A 19,960-nucleotide genomic window follows, 5' to 3' on the forward strand; every position below is an offset into this window, starting at 1 on the left:
TTCATTACTCTGTTACCATCACATTCCCCCACTGTTACTTATTTTAACACCTTTTCACTTCGTTCACTCTTTGATCACTTCAATACATATGAGTTAAAGTGATAAATGGAAATTCTGATTTATACTGAACAATTTATACAATGCAAATGTTTTTTTTATGTTTCAGAAATAGTTGCCACGCCCGGTGGTCTCCACTCAATCAATTCAGGATGTACCAACCGCTCTACCCTAATCTTATAGCGCTGGATACAGCCTTCAATTTGCCCTCTTGTAGCTACGATCACAGGACGCCTCTCCTCCTCGTCTCCCGTATGATGCCCGTACCCATGTCTTCTGCCCGACTTTGTGGTGGCAGCAGCAGATGGAATATGTGCGGAAATATGGTCCCCCGTTAAGGTGTAACGAAGGAGACCAAGAGCCCTGAGCGTTGAGACAACATCACTTACCCGCATAGCAGTGAGATGAGAAAGCTCGGAGATCGAGACTTCGCCGGTGCGCTCACGAAGCACCCGCAAGAGCTGGCCAGCCCAAAATGATTGAAAGCTGCGAAGGCCGAGATCCGAGAGAGGTCGCTCGGGACTACCCAGCTTACGCTCAAGCTTCGATAGTTCATAACCTGAAAACCTCTCCATTAATACCGTCTTTCTGTACGTTTATAATGCCCAAACTATTGGCCTCTAGCACTTACTGAATTCGATCAATAACCGCCCATATCCTTTGCGTTGGTATGGGGGTAATGTTAAGATACATGCGAGATTATAGTTGTCGTAAGAAATTTTCTCCTTCGAGAAGTAGGCCGCTATATGATCCCGCCCATCCTCTCCTTGTTCAGTCAGTACGTAGAAAAGGAAGCCTTCAGCGTCATAAAATAATGTTTTGTGATCCAGAAAGAGTTTGGCTAGAAGGCAGAGATTCTGACAATAGAGCTGGAGAAAATAAAAGTTAAGTTGCTCCCGGAACTTGATGGAAAACCACCCGCGTCTTACCTTTTGGACTTTCCCGTCGATCTCAAATATTTTTTCTTTGCTATGTGCATATATCTGTTTTCCAGGTGGATGCTTGAACTCGCAACGAACCTATGGGGAAATATGAATAAAACATCCCTTGTACTCGCAAACTAAAATTCTATTACCAAATGATTTGCGTAGGTCTCCTGCGTCTTCATATATTTCAAACAAAACTCACATATGTATAGCCGCGAGACCTCACCGTACTCGTCAGGATAGGGCGAATAATACCAAGTTGAGATTTCGTACTGACCCAGTACAATTGCCTCGATATTTCGTACTTGTACCGCAGAAGCTTGACTGTTTTTATGACCACGAGCTACTGAAGAGAGAGAGGGATTCTGCACATAAATGGATCGAATTAATTTGGGATTAGATGGACCATTTTAGCGCAAAAATGAAGTAAAACCTCAGTGACAACTTCAGAAGCCTGCATCTTCCTCCCTTCTCGAGTTTTTCTATCCGATTTTTCCGATGGCGCGTCATTGATTTGTGAAGCCGTTACGGATTTGGCATTGGAGTCGGGTTGAGACCAATCAATCCTATCAGTTCCGACCCACTCATCGAGCCTTAGGTCATCTAGTCAATATGTGTAACATATTGAGGTCCATATTTATTATTAGGCTGTAATCAGACTTACATCCAATGTAGTGTACATAATATTCTTTATTGTGGGTCTCGGTATTTAACCTCTCCGCACAGATCTCTGCTTTGCCTTTGCATTTATTTGGAATTAGAAAATCTATGTAAACATAATTAAGTGAAGTAAGTATGTAATTACAATATTCTCCTTTCCAGAGGACGGGATAGACGCGTTTTTTCTTTATGTCTCCAGTATGATCATTGTTTGTCATCGTAGAGAAAGGGTATTAAGATACTGTTTAATGATGTTAAATCCCTCAATTATAGAATGTGACTTGCCAAGGTTTTCAATATCAGCCAATTGCACGTCACTACTCCGATTAACATCATCCCAGAGTGGCCTTTAGGGATAAAAGGATTAACTAGGGAAGAATGAATTTGGAAGGCGCGTCGATATCCGAAGACTTGACGCCCGAAACGAGTGATATTGTACTCCCGAACCAGCATGAGCATGTGTCACAGATTGCCGTCGATGTAAACGCATAAACCACTCACTGTGCTATCCACACACATTTAACCCCATTTTCCAACATTGCCATTAACAGATTGGCGGCTCCTTGGTCAAACTAGTGTACTTCACCCTCCGCCCTAATGGGAGCGAAGGGGGACGTCTGAATTTTGTAAAGTTTGAAACAGAACATATTGACCGATGCATCGAATTCATCCGCAAACTTCTTTCCGAGAGAAAAGACAATGAGAAAGTGGTTATCAAAGCAACCGGTGGTGGAGCATACTTGTTTTACGATAAATTTAGGAACGAGCTTGGAGTAGAAATCGAGAAGGAGGATGAGATGGAATGCCTTATAAGAGGTCCTCAAAAGAAAACCCTTCAGTAGATAAGCCCAATATTCCTAACTCCGTTGCGTGGTTTCTGTGTTAGGTCTGAACTTTTTCATCACCGAGGTTCCCTATGAGGTCTTCACTCATAACAAAAATGATCCCATGATTTTTGAAGACTCACCTAGTCCCAACGAAATGTTTCCTTTCCTGGTGAATCGACATGGGCTTTTATCAATGTTTTGCTCTGTAATGTTACTGACTTCTGCGGTATTATAGCTTGTCAACATTGGCTCTGGTGTGAGCATTATCAAAGTGACAAATTACGACGAGTTTGAACGTATTAGCGGAACATCGGTTAGTATGCGCCTCATACTTTCTTTTCTGGTTGCGACGGCTTAAGATTTTTAATTGTATCCAGCTTGGAGGAGGAACTTTTTGGGGGCTAGCCTCATTGCTAACCGAATCAAAAAGTTTTGATGAGATGCTTGAACTCTCCAACCGTGGAAATAACCGAAATGTAGACATGCTTGTGGGCGATATATATGGGACAGATTATTCCAAAATCGGGTTGAAATCCACCGTGATCGCGTCTTCAATGGGCAAAGTGTTCAACAGGAAAAGGAAGCAACAGGAGAAATTTCGCCCAGAGGATATTGCAAGCTCGTTACTGTACATGGTTAGGTACTTGCTCCATCCTTTGCCTTCCTACTCTGCCTATCATTTTATAGTTTATTTTCTTTCAGCAACAATATTGGGCAAATAGCCTATTTAAATGCAAAAGCACACAACATCAAAAGGATCTACTTTGGAGGATTCTTCATAAGAGGTTTAACGCAACTTGGACATCCCCTGTTTCATCATTATTTAACTCACGCGTTCTCTAACTCTTCTCATAGGCCACCCCATCACCATGCAAACTCTCTCCTTTGCCAAAAATTTTTGGTCCAAAGGCGAGGTCAAGGCGCTTTTTCTCCGACATGAGGGTTATCTTGGTGCGGTGGGGGCTTTTCTCAAGTTTGATACACGCCGCCCTCGCCGGTCCTTCTCCTTCTCTGAAAATTTCACCATTGCACATAAGATTACCAATGATTCCCTCAACGCGTATGGCGTGCTCGATCAGATGCCGTTACGATTGGTTATTTTTCCTAGGCTTACTAACGACTATCACCCGGACACGGTTGAGCTGACAGAACCCACTGCACAGAGGAGGTTGCTTGATAACTTGGAGAAAAATTTGAACAGTTTGCTAGAAGTAGTTGAGAAAGATGGGAAAGAAGAGGCCGTGTTGCGAAAACGTCTGGTAACTTTCAGTGGCCTCTTTCGTGCACACCTCACTCGACTTCGTGAGCAACCAAACATGTACGGGAACTTGAGCGTACGAAGCATACTGAACCTGCGAGAACAATGCCTGCGCGAAATTGGGTGCCCTGACATTTTCGCGAATATTAAAAGGAGAGAAAACCGAGATTCATTGGAAGTGTTGCCAGCTATGCTAAGGAGACTAGATGAGATTCATCCGGAAGAGGAGAGGTTGAGAGAGATGATCCATAATATTCTGGCTGGTACGAGCACTTGTTGTCCAAAGACGAAAACTCCACTCATATGCTATTTTCAACTATTTTCATTACATATTACATAGGTAACATGTTCGACTGGGGTTCAACGAAAATCCTCGAGATGCTTTGTGCAGGCACAATGGACTTCAAAGACGCCCAGCAAAAAATTCTCTATTCGCCCGAGCTAACAAACACGCAATTCCTAATTGAGCGTCTCTCGCGCAAGCCTTATCGCAAGGTAGTTATCTTCGTGGACAATAGTGGCGCTGATATCGTGCTCGGGATATTTCCATTTGCTAGACATTTGCTATCGAAGGGCACCAAAGTGATATTGGCAGCGAACACTTACCCGGCAGTGAATGATGTGACGGTAAATTCATAATTGCCTATTGGATTAATGAAGAAAAGAAATAACGATTTATTTCTCATGCCTAGTATGACGAATTAATTCAACTAGTGATCGAAGTTGCAAAGATGGATGAGATGATTTCTTCGGCATGGGAGTGCCAACAACTCGAGGTGTTCGGTACAGGTAGCTCTAACCCGTGCCTCGATCTCAGCCGAATCAGTGAAGATTTGGCTGAAGCTTGCCGGGATGTTGATTTAGTTGTTCTCGAGGTATGCAAACGCTATTTATACTTTGAGACACTGGCTGCTATTTGAAACTGATGTTGTTAGGGTATGGGTCGAGCAATTCATACGAATTACCACGCTGCGTTCCAGTGTGATTCCTTGAAGATTGCAGTGATAAAGAGCGATATCGCGGCAAGCGTACTTAATGCGCGGCTCTACGATGCGCTCGTGTTATGGGAAGAGCCAAAAGCCTAAGAGCAGCGAGGCCGCTCCGATCTGGAAATGATCGATTACGAGGTCACGCTGCACACGCCTTCGCCTCATCTGATATATTAAGTAATAAACCGATTGTATCTCCTTATTGAATTTCGTCAGCATTGTGCAAAGCACGTCAATGCACAATGCGGAGGGTAATTTGGTGCAAAAAGGAAAGCAGTCACAGAAACGGGCACAAAAGACATTTGCCGCTGTGAATTTAAGACAAATTGATATCGGGATCTGGAAAAGGGTCCCTTGATCCAACTCGGATGAAAAGCGCTTCAACCAACGGGTTCTCAAACAGCTGGGAAATGCCTGGGCTGGACCTGGGCAGGACAGAGCGCGGCTTGCTCAGTGCAGAGCAGCTAAGCGGAAATGTCTTGGGAGGAGCTCGATCCTCCTTAAGACGATTTCCCTTTCGGGCTATTTTAGACTCACAAACCCTCGGGCGCAGCTTGTCAAGATGAGCAAGATTTGCCCTCAGGTAAGGCCGAGTGTTTTCCGCTCGTGAGCGCAGGATTTGGAAGCGTTTTCCCCAGCCTTGCTCTGATAGAGTTCCCCGTGGTGGGGCATTATGCAGCAAGCACCTTCAAGGTTCTCCCACCCGCCCGCCTCAAAAACAGTCAAGGTCAAGTGTCTCCCGCTAAACGCACGCCATCCGTAAAGCTAAATAGGAATGCGCGCTGTTGGTTGTGGGACGTGAAAAGGAAAGGATAGCACATAGCTGAGATTTGGCCAAGGTGAAACTCAATCGTCATTCAGCAACCCTAAGTGAAAGATTTAAAATGCATCCCGTGAGCAATGTTAACAATTAAAAAAGTAAAAAATGTCAGGATTTGGTTTCCGACGGGCAAATATTTTCTATAAATCCATTCAAGTGGACCTTCCCAGTTGCCAATCGCCTCTGTGATCCCTTCAAACAAAATCCACAACCTCTTTGCTCGAATCGTTTTTTCTTCCTGCCCATTTTTTTTTTCTATATCAACTCCCCCGGCTCATATATAACAAAATGCCCAGCGACAATTGTGCAATTGCATGGATATTGACATTTGCAACCAGTGCAGCCTGCATATCTGGGGGTTAGAATTTTCATTCACACAGGCTCATTCTACTAATCATGGCTAATGCTTTTTCCTTTTCTCTCTGCAGCCTCTATGCTCTTCTTGGACAAGATTGTAATGAAATTCACAAATGTCCAAGGGCAGCATCGTGATAGCTGGATCAAGAGTCCCTCTTTTACCTCTTGCTCGTTGTCTTTATCTGCCGGTGTTATGGTAACTTACATAGAAATAGAAGCGTAGGGGGGGAATCACTCTTATCCTCTTCTTTATTTTTTTTTTCAAAACCTTCCAGATTTTTTCATCCTTTAACATCTTGCTTCCTAATGCTCGCTCCTCTTTTGAACATTCTCTTATGATGCACGAAATTACCGCAGGAGTTGCCACTCTTGGTCTTTACTTTGTCGGAATTATAGGAATGGCACTTCTCAATTCTTTATTATGCTCCAAACACATACACAATCACGATCAATTGAAAATCGAATCAGGTACCGGCAGAAAACCTTCATTTAGTTATGGTAGCATTCCTCCAAATCCACCCAGCGTTTCATCTGAGAGGACGAAACTACTGAGGGAGGAGACTGTGGAACTAGAATCACAAGTGGATGAGCAGGCCCAGAGAGAACACTTACGGCGGATGGGTTTCCAGACAGCACTTGCTATCTCGCTACACAAGTTTCCAGGTAGATAGAGAATCCCTCTGTTGGCTGTGGATAGTATGCTAACTTTTTGCCTCTTCAGAGGGGCTATTTACATTTCTTTCGACTACTTCTTCACCAACCCTTGGCTTTTCGCTCTTCCTTCCAATCGCAGTACACAATTTTGTTGAGGGAGTTACCATTGCGCTTCCCCTTTATATCGGTACGGGCTCACGCCGTACAGCCTTCTTCTATACAATTCTCATGGGCGGCCTTAGTCAACCGCTTGGAGCTTTGATAGGGGCTGTATCCATGTGGTGGCTCGGTGAGAAATTTCGTGATGGACTACGGCCTATTATCATTGTGATGATTCCAATTATTTTTGCAATTGTGAGCGGGATGATGTGCTATATCGCAATTCAGGTATTGTTTCTATTGGGCTGCTTTTGCTTCATGATATAATCTCTTATCTCGGTTTCTTTATTGTTCAATAGAGCATGCTACCTTATGCAGTTAAAAATGACCATAAAGGAAAGTTCGTTGCGTACGGGTTCTTCTCTGGGATTGCTATTATGGGGCTTATTTCAGCTCTATTGAATGAATGATCCCTCTTCTTCCCCCATGCTTTTGTACATAACTTTTGTATTAGCTTTGCTGTGGTATAATTTTGATGCTTGCATTTGCTCTATTTTTACCTTTCCCTTTTTATTATTGCTTTTTTTCTCCATTGAAAAACAAAACAGATCATTAGGTTTTATTTCGTATTTATCCCTATTGTGCCTATTTTATTTTTTTTTTCGAGCCGAGAAATTTTTATAATAAAGTAATATAGAATGCTGCGCCAATTTCTCTCGAAAGAAAACCATCTTCCAAGAGAGTATCAAGTCCCTCCTTTCTTTTTTACATTACATCCATCCGTCTAGCAATGGTAAGAAAGAGCCAAACATCCATCCTCCCTTTATCCAGATGAGGGAGTCTATCTTTGTCTTATTTGTTTCGTGGGGGATATGTGCTTTGGAGATGACATGGCAGCATCAAAATGAGATTTTTTTCAATTTCAACAAATTGGTCCCTTTTTACACTGTTCAATCTTTTGATGCGCGATCTATATCCTCTCCCAATGATCCATATTAATCATGTATTGTATATGCTTATGCTAGGCTCCCGTCAAGGCCTACGAACTTCGCACTAAAAACAAGGCCGAGCTCGAGAAGCAGCTTGATGAACTCAAGCAGGAGCTCCTGAACTTGCGTGTTCAGAAGGTTGCCGGTGGTGCTGCTAGCAAGCTTACCCGGATGTAAGTTTCTCTTCTCGGTTTTATTGGTATTGTGCATGAGAGTATTCACTTTTAATGGTTCTTGACCATTTCCATTTCTTAGCCGATCTGTCCGTAAGTCCATCGCTCGTGTCCTCACTGTCATCAGCCAGAAGCAGCGCGAGCAGACCCTCCTCTTCTACAAGGGTAAGAAGTACCTTCCCCTTGATCTTCGCACAAAGAAGACGCGGGCCATTCGCCGACGCTTGACGAAGCACGAGGCCTCTCTTAAGACCGAGCGCCAGCAGAAGAAGGAGCAACACTTCCCTCTCCGCAAATATGCTATCAAGGTAACTATGATGGACACGCCTAAACTATGAATACCTGAGTAGGGCATTAATAATTTAATCTTTTAATTAGGCTTAAATGTGTTTGTTCTAGAAAATAAAGTCTATACTTTTGGACTCTTTCTTCGATTTTAATCGTTTGCTTGCAAATATCTGGAAGTTTTGACAAGTATTGCATTGAACAAGGAGCAATTAAGAAAAACTTAGAGTTATTTTCCAAAAAGTTTGCTTCTTCATCTGGAGCATTTGAAAAATAAAAAAGAAGGGGCATACCATTTACCAAAACCAAAATTTCATTTTTCTTATTGATACAAATGTACAATTCCGTACATCAGGGTATGAAATAGCACAAATGATAAGAGTCCACCAAACACGCCCTCCATCCAAATTTCGCGTTCTTTTTTGAAATAAAGGTCAGGTCGAAATTGACATCTTACGAACAATGCGAGCGATGATGTCAAGGCAACAATTCCATAAAATGCAAAACCCTTCCATCCCGATAATCCAAGCACTCCAGCAGCAGATCCTGCGATCGCTGCAACAGCACTGCGTGCAAAAGTAAGATGCCGATTGTTGTACTGTACGTAAAGCTCGACGTACTGTGGTTCTCCCTTTTGAGATGACATCTCCAAAATAAAAGGATGGGAACAGTTAACGGAAAATAATTGGTGAATCGTATACCCCTAAAATAGGTTTAAAGCAACTCTGTTGCAAATTAGGACCGTAATATTACAATTGGGAATCAACGCCTAAGAATGCCGATACCTGAGAGTATGAAATAGCTCTACTATATCTTAACAACAGGCTAGAAAGAGGCTTATCCAAGTTGTCCGATGTTGGAGATTTTCTTTGATTGTAATTGACAGTCCCGATCTTGACTTACAGATTCGAGGAGATTCAAAATACAATAGGGAGTAGACATAGCGAAGGCCCTGTACTCCAGAATTACTTAGCTATAATACCTTCATGGCTACCTTTAATAGGGCTCATCTTTATTAGCATTGCCATTCTCTACACTTTCGTCACCATCACACTTTTACATTACCCACATAACAAGAAAAGATAAGAGGCCACTACCATGGAAATTTAACCGCTCTATATTAGGCATCACAAATTTTTGTTGCTAAACACTGCATTCAAAATGCAGCAAGCTACTAACCTCTGTAGAGATATGGAGAGGTTATCTTCAATTTTAAATTTTCTCATAATTTGCTAACTGTGTTGAGGTTAAGAACCACTTTAGGACGTGTCCTCTTTAGATTTGACAACTCTCTGTTGGAAATTTAGTCACTAATATCATTATTAAATTAGAATAAAATTAACCCAGTCTTTAACTATCAACAATGCTATACAATATAAATAATTTCTTAAAGAATTCCAGTCATCCTAGGAGTAGAATATTCCTCAGGGTTGGTGAAATCCTTAAAGAGATTAGAAAAAATATCAAAGAAAATTCGCAACTCAAATCTACCCATTTACATGCCGTCTGTTGCTTGTGCTTGGAGTAAACTCCTATAGTCAGTGGAGAGAGTCTTAATCTCTTCCATGATTTTATCTCTGAGCGACGCAGTGTCGATGTTAGGACGATATGGTCTTACGGTTGGCCAAGTCGTGTAAGGTCGCTTAGTGGTCGTCGACTTCTTTGTCGTGTAGGGCCCGGTAGTGGTAGGTTTGGATGTGGTGGGTTTGGATGTGGTGGGCTTTTTAGTATAGGGTGTTGTTGTGTAGGGGCCAGTAGTCTCTGATGGCTTCTTCGGTTTTTTCTTCTTAAAGATCCTGTGGAATATATCTTTGAACAGGTCGAATTTCTCCTTGATCGACTCGAGGCTCTCCTTAAACTTATTCCATTTTTGCTTTTTCTTTTCTACCTTCTTCTTGAATTTGTCCTTCAAAAAGTCTTTAAACATCGTCAAGGGATTGTATTTTTTGAGCTTGTCGTAGGCGTCCTTGAAAAAACTAAGAGGTGAAGACGAGCCACCCTCTTTATCCTCTTTCATCTTGTCAATTTTCTTGGAAATGTCCTTCGCGATCTCGCGAGCGTTGCTGATTTTCTGCTTAAGGGTACCGGTTGGCTCCGCACCAATAAACGTCTCAACCTTGTTGATGAACTGGATCTGCAATCGCACCTTCTTCTCCAACTCATCCACATCCTCCACTTCATCTCCATTCTCGAGTCCCCTCTGGATTAAGTCGTTGCTCTCAGCCAGTATTTCGTCCACTTCATCACGCCGAGCTTTCTGGTAAACCACATAGTTTCCATGAGGTGGCAGGGCCATCGCACTGGCCGCCATCGATACCACCGCTGATATTACGACAATGAAAAACTTCATGCCTTAGTTGGATTACTGATGGTGCGAAAAAAAAAAGAAAACACTGCGTTCTCAAGAAAGAGGATCGAAAAGACTATGTCCAAAATTCAACAAACATATACACGAAAAATATGCCAGTGCAACACCGGATACCCTGGAATAGAATTTGGAAGATCATACATGTCATCAGCTTATAGGGAAATAGTTTCTCTATATCGGACTATATTTCCGGACATAAACTTCAATTTTTTCTTATGACAGGGTTAGAGGTCGTCAATGCTAGGCTGGTACTAGTCGGCTATGATCCTCATCCGACAAGCCGATTGCAAGTGTTTCAGAAAAACGGTCATTGATCGTACAAAATGAGCGAAGATTTCTGCCAAAGTAGAGATTTCTCTCAATTCGATGAACCCTTGCATAAGATCATCATTGAATTCCAACGTAAGCCAAATAGTATGAGAAATATTAACTGGAGCATTATGAAATCTAACCCCGGTATTGGGTAAAGCTTGCACTACTACTTTAGATATCCCTATGTTTGTTCACTATCCAGCTCAAATGAGCGTCGGTTTTGGCCAAGTTTCTGAATAATAATAAAGTTACCAAATTCAAGGGCGAAATCTGGATACCCTTATATATCAACATAAACTGGAGTGAATATTTCCGCGCAATGACAAATGCGACCATATCTTATATTACTAACAAAGATTTTGCTTTTATTTCATCCTCGAAAATATAGTCAACGTCTCAAAATGAACAATAAATTGGGGGTTAAAGCGAAAAGCAGGAACATTTAGGCACGCGCTCCCTGCTGGGCAGCAAGGGTCTTGGCACGCTTAGCCATCATAGCCTGAGACTTGGCTCCCATAATGCCACCACCCCAGTGACGGCGGTTCTCCTCGTATTTGTCGTTGAAGTTAGTCTTGACGGCAGACACAAGGCTAGCAAACTCTTGCTTGTCCTCCGGGCGCACATCAACGAAGGCAAGTGCGGTAGCAGTCTTCTTGTGAACAGCTACACCCAAACGAGCCTTGTTCTTAACAATGCAGTACGGGACACCCATCTTGCGGCAGAGAGCGGGAAGCCACACAACAATTTCGATGGGGTCGACATCATCGGCAATAACGACAAGCTGAGCCTTCTTCGCCTCAATAAGAGCTGTGATGTGGTTAATACCATACTTGATCATGTAGGGCTTCTTCGACTCGGGCTCCTTGCCAGCAGCCTTGGCCTCGGCGGCAGCCTTGAGACGCTCACGCTTCTCTTGGGCGGTCTCAGGGCGGTACTTGTGCACAAGTTTGAAGAGCTGAGTGGCAGTGTTCTTGTCAAGCGTCTTGGTGAATTGATTGATCGCCGGCGGGACCTTGAGGCGCTTGCTCAGAATTCTCTTCTGGCGCTGAAGACGCACGTACTCGGGCCATTTGACGAAACGGGTCAGGTCACGAGTTGGCTGGATGTCCTGGCCTAATCAAATCAATCATAGGATATTGAATACAGACCTTGTATAGAGCCAATCGAGTGCATTATAATTACCAATGCCGAAGTTCTTGGGGCGCTTCTCGAAGAGAGGGTTCTTCGGGGCCTTGGTAGCCTGCTGCTTCTTGATGGGGTAAGGAGCAGGGGCAACTTTCTTAGCGGACTTCTTGGCCGGAGGCTAATCAACAATCAGCGATCAATTTCGTTAGCATTAGTTCGTAAAAAAACATCTACATCTTCATTATTCACATCCATCCATCTCTAATAGATGCATCCATCTATAATCCATGGAAGTGATATAAACAAGCTTTATGAAAGATACGCTACCATGATGTTTCGCCGACTTGTCTAATAAGGGGAAGAGGAGGAAACACATCGAGCGAAGTCTTGAACGCTAAAAAATAGAGAAAATGAATGATGACGTCACAAGAGACAGTCACAAAAATTGACAAAATACTAGACCTCACTTCCATTGACAAAAAGCTCTTGCTATTATCTAGAATATAAAGATACATAGCAATACGCAGCAATACGCAATAATAACTCTAACGACCTTGGAAAGCTGAAATAGCCTCTTCTGTATCCGTATGGAGATATTTGTATATTAAGCTCTATTTTAATAGGCTTAGATAACTCATCATTTCAACTCTCAATTGTCCTCTTGCCCTTTCACTACAAGCCCCCAACCGTTAATCAGATATTTTTGATTATCTCCTGACTCACATTCACTCTAGGCCGAAAGCGTCCGAAAAAACTATTTAGACCTTAAGGAGCTATAATTATTGAGCAGGCAGTATGTTTGTATATAATATACGAAGGATTTAATCTTTTTTCCTGCTTTGCTTTGTCTAAATGGGGTAATGCTTGTTGATATTATCCAAAATTCCACCAATTATCCGGAAACATTACTAACATGTTAAACTTAATGAATAAATATATTAGATATATTACAATTTGCAAACCGCTCGACTGCTGTTGACTTTACTTAAAATTTGTCCTTTTCACTCCTAAAACATGCATCACGCCCTGGCAAGAGCGATATTCCATTTTCTCGGTGTACGAAATTCCAAACACAAGGCGAATCCTCCAACATGGGTTGTATTAATTTATACATTCATCGGATCTTTTGCGGCAATAGCCGTAATCATTCTGATGTCTACGTTAAGCAATGAATTCAGACAACTAGGGGCTCCAAATATTGTTGCAAGCTTCGTGAGTAGCTTTCTTTTCTTTTGGTATTGTAAATGCTCACCGGTATTTTTTATTTATTATAAAAAGGCCGCCAGTGCTGTTTTAGTCTATGGAGTAATCGATTCACCCTTAGCGCAGCCCAGGAACCTTAGTAAGTTCAAAAAATGGAATCAAAACTTATGTTGCGACCATATAACCTATACCAATCTTTTCTCCTTAGTTGGCGGACATTTTGTTGCTGCAATTATCGGCGTATCTATCGAAAAGCTTTTTAACCTCTCACCCAAGCACGAATCTCTTATATGGCTCTCAGCCGCTTTATCGGTTGCAATTTCCATCGTCGTTATGATAGTTTTAAAGATTACGCACCCTCCAGCTGGTCTATTTACTTCTTTGTTGAAGTCATATGATTCATACAAACTAAATACATTGTATATGAATAGGCGCAACCTCAATGATCCCAATTGTCGGAGGGCAAACATACCGTAATCTTGGATATTGGTATGTCCTTATTGTTATAGCAGAAGCTGCAATTATGTTGGCAGTTGCTCTTCTGGTCAACAACTTACAAAGAAGATATCCGAGTTATTGGTGGATTCCATCGCCATCACCTCCACCACCTCCTCCCCAAGTACCTACTTGTTCCTGCAAATGCGTATGCAAAATTGAAGTTTTGGGAAAGGAAGAGAAACCTCAGTATATAGACATTGAGATAGATGAAACTGAAGATGTTAAAAATAATAATCACCAAATATCTCATAATATCCAAATTCCCCAATAGAACAATTTATTTATTTACTCTTGTAAATTACAGATTTACTATGTATAAGATCTATATAATTCAATAAAGAGACTGGGAGCGCAGCAACCAGACTAACTATGTACAATTACTTTTTTTTTCAACCGTTTTATGCATATTGGAGGGCACATTGCAGTAGTTAAGACATGCTTCTCGCGATTTTTCTATTAAGAATATTTTAACAGCGTAATAGGTACATTCTAGTCAGTCTATATTTCTGCGTTCAAAACATTTAATCTTAGCGCTATCAATATGAACCTTTTGTTGTAAAGTTTGCTGTGTTTTACACTTACTGTGATTTCATAATGAAATATATGGCCAATTTTTGGATAAAAAGGAGCGACAATTCTGTCACTGATAATATCCGTTGCAGCCACAAATAATGCCCTATTTAAATAGGTAATGAATAAGGAATACTAGTATTCAGCAATAATTAGAATAATATAATGACAACAACAAAACGGGAAGAACACAACTACATATCTCTCATTGAATCAAAAGAACAAGATGCGCAAGATTCTCGTGACAAATCACGAAAACGAAAGAGAAGCGAGATAGAGGAGAAACTCCGTGGAGAGATGCCATGGTTAAAGGGCAAAGATTATTATAAATGTGGGAGTTTTGCGAGAAGGTTTTTGACATTGTAGAATAGTTAACTTGCTAAACACTTGGGCTGATCTGATCTTTACTTAAAGATTGCATCAAGAAGTTTTGGATTTGGTTCAATACCTGAGCCCAACCCCTGAGGAACATGTTATGCGTCGTTTGGTAGTCGAACGCGTTCGACAGGTGGTTCACAATTGGTGTCCCGAAGCTTTCATCATGTGCTTTGGAAGCTACGACACCCAGCTCTATTTGCCGACAAGGTAAGATTAGAAGAAGTTAGTATTTCACCACAGATCTGATAATATTCTATTTCACGCTAAAGTGACTTGGATTTGGTGATGTATAATGCAAACTCTATATCGACTAAACCCGTAGAAATGCTGAAAAGCCTGGCCGAAGCATTAGTTAATGAAGATATAATGGAGGGGAATGTCACAGTTGTCGATAAAGCAAGAGTAGATAGATAGCGTTTATATATTCTATATTGCGATTACTCACATTTGAATGCTAGGTACCTATCATCAAGTTTAGAGAAAAATATACGGGAATTTGCGTTGACATTTCCTGTGAGATTGTCTCGGGTCTCGACGGTGCTCGTATCGTTAAAGATTTTCTTGGTTCCACTCCCGCACTCCGTCCCCTCACCTTATTGATCAAGCATTACCTTGTCCAGCGTTCAATGAACGAAGTATTTCTTGGCGGCCTTGGTAGCTATGCCGTTTTATGTATGGTGATGAGTTTTCTACAGCTTCATCCTATTGTACAATCGGGCTTTATTCAGGCGGAGGAGAACTTAGGAGTATTGTTACTGGAATTTTTTGAACTTTACGGACAGTATTTCAATTACGATAGGGTGGGGATAAGACTAACCAATCGTGGGTCATATTTTCAAAAGGTGAGAAATATATCAAACTCGATTATTTATTGACACACTTAACAGTGACTTTTCGGTTGGTAGTCAAAAACTCTGCAGGATATGGAAAAGAGAAGAGAGAAAATCTTGCTAACTATCTTAGATCCACAAGACCCTTGTGAGTATTCATACATATTTGGTTTTGGTTTATTACTTTTTTCGCCTTTATAACTTCGATTGTTTTTTAGCAAATGATATCGCCAAAGGTACATATCACATAATCCAAATCCGCAAGAGTTTTGCCATCGCGTATGAGATTATAACTGCTGCGATATTTCAAGTTTATGGTGCGCAATCCTCTTTGTCAGCCGAAAATATTGCACAGTCTGTTCCAGAAGAGGCTCGTCAAACTGGCTCAATCCTTGGAGCGGTATTCAGAATTCCACCTGACGTTATGCAGAACCGAGCTCAAATACTTGAGGCCTACCAAGCCGGTTCATTGCATCAAGCAGTAGGTGTGACTTATAGTGATGAACCAAAATTACTCAATACGGCAGTAAATGATGAAGCAATGGTTACATCTTTGCTTCAATCACGCGGAACGAATGTACGCATTGATAAAACGTTGCTTGAGGATGATACCGCCGCAGGACGGGAAGCTCAAAGTGAGGAAAGATCTAAAAAATTACATTTATCGGATACAATGCAAGATAGAAGAGAGAATAAAAATAGAGTGGCAGGCGAGGTGGGGGAAATGCAAGAGTTGAGAAGGATAGGCGTGACAGTTAAAGTGGGAGATAATTTAGCAGATGTGGCGCGATTAGACAAAACTATTATTGGTAAGTCTCATGAGGATGAAAATGAGATCCCACCAGAATATAATACCGAAGAGAGCAAAATAGAGAGCAAGGAGAATTAAATGCATATATGCTCAAAATTTTTCATGTTTTGATAATGACACTATAGTGTAATTTTAGTAACCATAGAATATTTCACAATAAAGATTTTACTATATAATTGGTATGACTCAAATGTAGGTTAGCTTGGAAAATTTATGCTTACGGACCCGTTAAAGGTCTATTTGTTTTAAAGTAGAGACTAGTATTGAACTGGAAAACGATAAATCTTAATCATACCAAATATAATTGCCCGACAATTTCCCCGCATATTAAATTCTACTTTCAACTTGCGGAAATTCAACTAACAGACCGAGATCTATTTAATCTAAAATCAACAGTTCATCTTTTTCTCAATTCATTTTACCTATCATGTTTTCAGTTGAAATTTTACGGCTATGACACATCGTTTTTATCCTCTTTTCGTTCTGCTAATCTTAGCTGTTCTTGGTGCATATGGCTGTGAACAAGAATGTCGAGATGCGATCAACCATGTGTTTGCGGACAATTATACACCAAAAATAAAAGAGGAATTTTCAATACTCTACGGAGAATTAAATAGCACTATATCGACAGATCCTCATTATTTAGAGTTATTGCAAGCGATTACTGTTGGTAGGTGATAAACTTCGTAAGATATAATAAAAAGATTAAAGTTAATTAAACACCTTTGCAAAAGCTCTTAATGATATACAGGATAATATCGCTATCGGCCTTGTAAAAATGATGGATAAATCAGTTTGTAAGTACTATTTTTTATTAATATCACTTTTCCGTATTTTAATTCGTAGATCTTATATATTAGTTTCCAAATACAAAGGCCACTGCGACTGGGCACCTGGAGAAGTGTGTGGTTCTCCTGTCTCTGTCTCCTATTTCGTTCTTGATGCTTTAAATTTAACACGCAGCGCCATCAAAAATGAGCTTAAGAACGGCGCAGAACCAAATGGTAGATATGCATCAGCGATATTTACTGCTGTAATAGAAGTAACTGGTAGCGAATACCACGTTGAAGAACTTCAAGATGGCGTCAATTACGCGCTAGAAAAATTTAGAATAGATGTAGATGAACATTTCTGCGAAGTAGGTTGTTGGGATAATTGGGTACCTAACATAAGGAAGATACTCGCGCAGTATCCATGATAATTCAACTTGGATATTTCATTACTTGAACTTTCTCTCATCTGGGCTATCTCACCTCATCTCTTTTCCTGAATAGACTCACTTTTTATCTCTTTATAACTATTATTATTTAGGTTATTCCCTTTCATGTTATTTCTAGCTCACTTTTATCATATGTACAGCGTATGAAAACCATGTAGTTTCAAATATGTTTTCTCCCTTGTATATTATCATGCTTATACAGACATAAACTGATATAATTTGTTAATTATAATTTATGGTTGGGTTTTCTCTCTGACTATTCATAGACTTAAACACTGAATTTAAAATTTTGGAGGAAAAGTTTGGGCTCACATCAATATAAATTTATATATCAGAAGAAGTATGCAAAAGATTCGCTTTAAATCAAAATCTGATACAGTTATTTTAGACATATTAAAATTGGACTTTTTTTTTTATTTATCAGACCCATTGTCCTTTTATACCTCAAAACATTAAAAAACGAGGCTGTTGTAAAACTATTATTCTATCCTACGCTCTCGATTTTTTTTTTCCCCTTGGTATGTATTATTTTAACATCCACTTGATGATTTTTATCTGAAGGGAATGGAAGGGTAGACTTCTACGTCAAAATCACCCAGGTACTGCCCCTGGCCTCCCATCCTGCGCACTCGAATTTTTTTTTTTATCAATCGACGGAGACTTTTATTAGTTTCCGTAGCTTACAAGAGTTAATGATTACAATAAAAGAAGAAAGGGGGGGAATAAAGGGGTGGGGATATAGTTGGGTGGCAAGGTGGAACTTAGGTTTTGACAATTTATGTTAGCCCAGAAAGGGAGAGAAGAGAAGAAAGCAAAGAAACGCAAGGGGGTAAGAACATAGAGCAAGGTGATGAACGTGGAGTAAGGGAATAAAGGGTAGATTAGATGTATATAGTGATCGGGTATTTGGTGAAAAATATGAAATAAAGAGGAGAGGAGGTAGGGAGAGAGGAAGGGTTGCTCCGTCACTCCAGTTTTAGTTTTGCTCTATCCGAACTTTCTATTACCGCTCCCTGACTGCACCACCTTCTTCGGAATAACTCTATCTCTCGTCTTTTTCGTGCCTTTATCAGTTCAGCTCCGATAGTCTCCTCGATGTCCATTTTGGCACGGACGATGATTGTCTCGGGTGACGCTCGAATGCATTCGAAGTGGTAGGCGATTCAGTCCCGATAGATTTGCCATAACACCGAATCGAAGACGATTTGAGCCGTGTGTCTTACTGTCCTCGGGGCTTCTGGTAGGTCGCCAAGTACGAGGTTCCTGGGGCTCAGCACCTGAGTGTTTAGGGGGTCTGAGATGGTGTTGATCCTCTCACTCGAATACCTTGTGACTGTCAAAATTACTTGTTCATAATAAAAACCAATTTTCTCGTAACAAGTCTGTCATAAACTAGAGCGATATAACTAGGGGATGCTCGGGGAACATAGATAAAACTATAGGTTTATTCAAGAACAAGGCGTGTATGTTGGAAGTTCTCATTAGAGTGTTCCTTTTATACTATAAGATATAATAACTATATAACCTGTTAACTAATAAAGCTAATGAATACTGGTTTATAACTAGTTCCTAATTAATGTCGGAGCTTGAATATCGTTGGAATAGCTTGATATGTGACTCGACTTATGACAAGTCTGTTACGTGGGTTTTGGGGTTTATCGTGAATATTTTTGCGTAAAGAAAACAATTGAAAGATTTTCTTGAAAAAAATAAGACAATAAATTTCAAGACTATTACTCAATATAAAAAAACTAATCCGCCTCCCCGTTCACTCACGCTTGAATCTCTTCTTATATAACAAAATTAAACTAAATAGAACGAACCGATTAAACAACTGGTTAAACGAACTGAATAGACAAACTGGTTAAACAACTAGTTTAACAAAACAGAACAAACTTGAATAAAATTTTCAAAGCGCTAGTAATTTGCCGAAAGGTTATTATGGTAACAAAAACTAATTGTGCATAAAGTTAAAGAAGAAAAGAAGTATTTTTTTTTGGCTTGTAGTGGCGCAGTTATGACTGTCTGTACGAAATACCGATATTCCCGTAACAAGTCTGTTACGGGCGAAAGGAGGTTTGTGCGGAGGGGTATCCGGATCTTAATAATAAAAATAAGAGATTGGTCTTAATTATTCAGGGAATTGGTGTTGAACATTAAAATAAACCGAAGGGTTTAAATAGAATTGTGATCAAAGGAGAATAATTCTCACTGGTGTTCAAGGATGAGATAGATAAGACAACAAAGTATCAATCAACATCAATAAGATAGCCATGAGGGAGTATAAGAGTAACCACGAGGGCGGCGAGTAACCACGAGGGGTCGGCAACGTAGCGGTAATCAATTCCATTGGCTACCCTACTTGAAAGATATCGCGCTTTCTGAATGTCTATTTTTTTTGATCAATGCCGAGTCTTTATTGTATAGGAAGACTCTAAAATATAATTGTTACATTATTATAAGCAATAAAGTGAAAGGGAAGCCAAAGTTAAAGCTTTGTGTGATATCGTAGATCGAAATGAGCTTTCTGAATGTCTTATTTTTTTTTTTTG

General features: G+C 40.5%; 10 protein-coding genes across 10 annotated transcripts; 6 read left to right on the top strand and 4 right to left on the bottom strand.

The window, feature by feature from the left end:
• Nucleotides 1–155: 155 nt before the first annotated feature.
• Nucleotides 156–1,861, bottom strand: VTP21DRAFT_1270 (uncharacterized protein; the record flags this gene model as incomplete). Its single annotated transcript, XM_069391339.1, has 7 exons — nucleotides 156–616; nucleotides 689–926; nucleotides 987–1,076; nucleotides 1,133–1,348; nucleotides 1,417–1,586; nucleotides 1,648–1,722; nucleotides 1,789–1,861. 7 exons carry the CDS (start codon nucleotides 1,859–1,861, stop codon nucleotides 156–158), a joined length of 1,323 nt encoding a protein of 440 aa, XP_069251391.1.
• Nucleotides 1,862–2,021: 160 nt separating this feature from the next.
• VTP21DRAFT_1271 (uncharacterized protein) lies at nucleotides 2,022–4,813 on the top strand (the record flags this gene model as incomplete). Its single annotated transcript, XM_069391340.1, has 10 exons — nucleotides 2,022–2,123; nucleotides 2,195–2,459; nucleotides 2,530–2,639; nucleotides 2,706–2,783; nucleotides 2,848–3,110; nucleotides 3,173–3,255; nucleotides 3,326–3,991; nucleotides 4,069–4,355; nucleotides 4,421–4,603; nucleotides 4,664–4,813. 10 exons carry the CDS (start codon nucleotides 2,022–2,024, stop codon nucleotides 4,811–4,813), a joined length of 2,187 nt encoding a protein of 728 aa, XP_069251392.1.
• A 139-nt stretch (nucleotides 4,814–4,952) lies between these two features.
• Nucleotides 4,953–5,533, top strand: VTP21DRAFT_1272 (uncharacterized protein; the record flags this gene model as incomplete). The annotated part of the gene is made up of 3 exons (XM_069391341.1): nucleotides 4,953–4,968; nucleotides 5,039–5,193; nucleotides 5,249–5,533. The coding sequence occupies 3 exons, from the start codon at nucleotides 4,953–4,955 to the stop codon at nucleotides 5,531–5,533; spliced, it is 456 nt and encodes a 151-aa protein (XP_069251393.1).
• A 292-nt stretch (nucleotides 5,534–5,825) lies between these two features.
• VTP21DRAFT_1273 (uncharacterized protein) lies at nucleotides 5,826–7,117 on the top strand (the record flags this gene model as incomplete). The annotated part of the gene is made up of 5 exons (XM_069391342.1): nucleotides 5,826–5,895; nucleotides 5,966–6,090; nucleotides 6,170–6,557; nucleotides 6,616–6,935; nucleotides 7,007–7,117. 5 exons carry the CDS (start codon nucleotides 5,826–5,828, stop codon nucleotides 7,115–7,117), a joined length of 1,014 nt encoding a protein of 337 aa, XP_069251394.1.
• Nucleotides 7,118–7,437: 320 nt separating this feature from the next.
• VTP21DRAFT_1274 (60S ribosomal protein uL29) lies at nucleotides 7,438–8,147 on the top strand (the record flags this gene model as incomplete). Its single annotated transcript, XM_069391343.1, has 3 exons — nucleotides 7,438–7,440; nucleotides 7,673–7,809; nucleotides 7,892–8,147. 3 exons carry the CDS (start codon nucleotides 7,438–7,440, stop codon nucleotides 8,145–8,147), a joined length of 396 nt encoding a protein of 131 aa, XP_069251395.1.
• A 269-nt stretch (nucleotides 8,148–8,416) lies between these two features.
• Nucleotides 8,417–8,740, bottom strand: VTP21DRAFT_1275 (uncharacterized protein; the record flags this gene model as incomplete). Its single annotated transcript, XM_069391344.1, has 1 exon — nucleotides 8,417–8,740. One exon carries the CDS (start codon nucleotides 8,738–8,740, stop codon nucleotides 8,417–8,419), a length of 324 nt encoding a protein of 107 aa, XP_069251396.1.
• Nucleotides 8,741–9,589: 849 nt separating this feature from the next.
• VTP21DRAFT_1276 (uncharacterized protein) lies at nucleotides 9,590–10,444 on the bottom strand (the record flags this gene model as incomplete). Its single annotated transcript, XM_069391345.1, has 1 exon — nucleotides 9,590–10,444. One exon carries the CDS (start codon nucleotides 10,442–10,444, stop codon nucleotides 9,590–9,592), a length of 855 nt encoding a protein of 284 aa, XP_069251397.1.
• Nucleotides 10,445–11,216: 772 nt separating this feature from the next.
• VTP21DRAFT_1277 (60S ribosomal protein eL8) lies at nucleotides 11,217–12,229 on the bottom strand (the record flags this gene model as incomplete). Its single annotated transcript, XM_069391346.1, has 3 exons — nucleotides 11,217–11,887; nucleotides 11,957–12,077; nucleotides 12,227–12,229. 3 exons carry the CDS (start codon nucleotides 12,227–12,229, stop codon nucleotides 11,217–11,219), a joined length of 795 nt encoding a protein of 264 aa, XP_069251398.1.
• Nucleotides 12,230–12,913: 684 nt separating this feature from the next.
• Nucleotides 12,914–13,871, top strand: VTP21DRAFT_1278 (uncharacterized protein; the record flags this gene model as incomplete). The annotated part of the gene is made up of 4 exons (XM_069391347.1): nucleotides 12,914–13,111; nucleotides 13,178–13,241; nucleotides 13,311–13,469; nucleotides 13,534–13,871. The coding sequence occupies 4 exons, from the start codon at nucleotides 12,914–12,916 to the stop codon at nucleotides 13,869–13,871; spliced, it is 759 nt and encodes a 252-aa protein (XP_069251399.1).
• A 464-nt stretch (nucleotides 13,872–14,335) lies between these two features.
• Nucleotides 14,336–16,267, top strand: VTP21DRAFT_1279 (uncharacterized protein; the record flags this gene model as incomplete). Its single annotated transcript, XM_069391348.1, has 6 exons — nucleotides 14,336–14,520; nucleotides 14,585–14,755; nucleotides 14,818–14,950; nucleotides 15,007–15,390; nucleotides 15,454–15,526; nucleotides 15,597–16,267. 6 exons carry the CDS (start codon nucleotides 14,336–14,338, stop codon nucleotides 16,265–16,267), a joined length of 1,617 nt encoding a protein of 538 aa, XP_069251400.1.
• Nucleotides 16,268–19,960: the final 3,693 nt, after the last annotated feature.

Source organism: Calcarisporiella thermophila (genome assembly GCF_041956535.1).
Source record: "Calcarisporiella thermophila strain CBS 279.70 unplaced genomic scaffold VTP21scaffold_11, whole genome shotgun sequence".
In the NCBI taxonomy this organism is placed as follows: Eukaryota; Fungi; Calcarisporiellomycota; class Calcarisporiellomycetes; order Calcarisporiellales; family Calcarisporiellaceae; genus Calcarisporiella; species Calcarisporiella thermophila.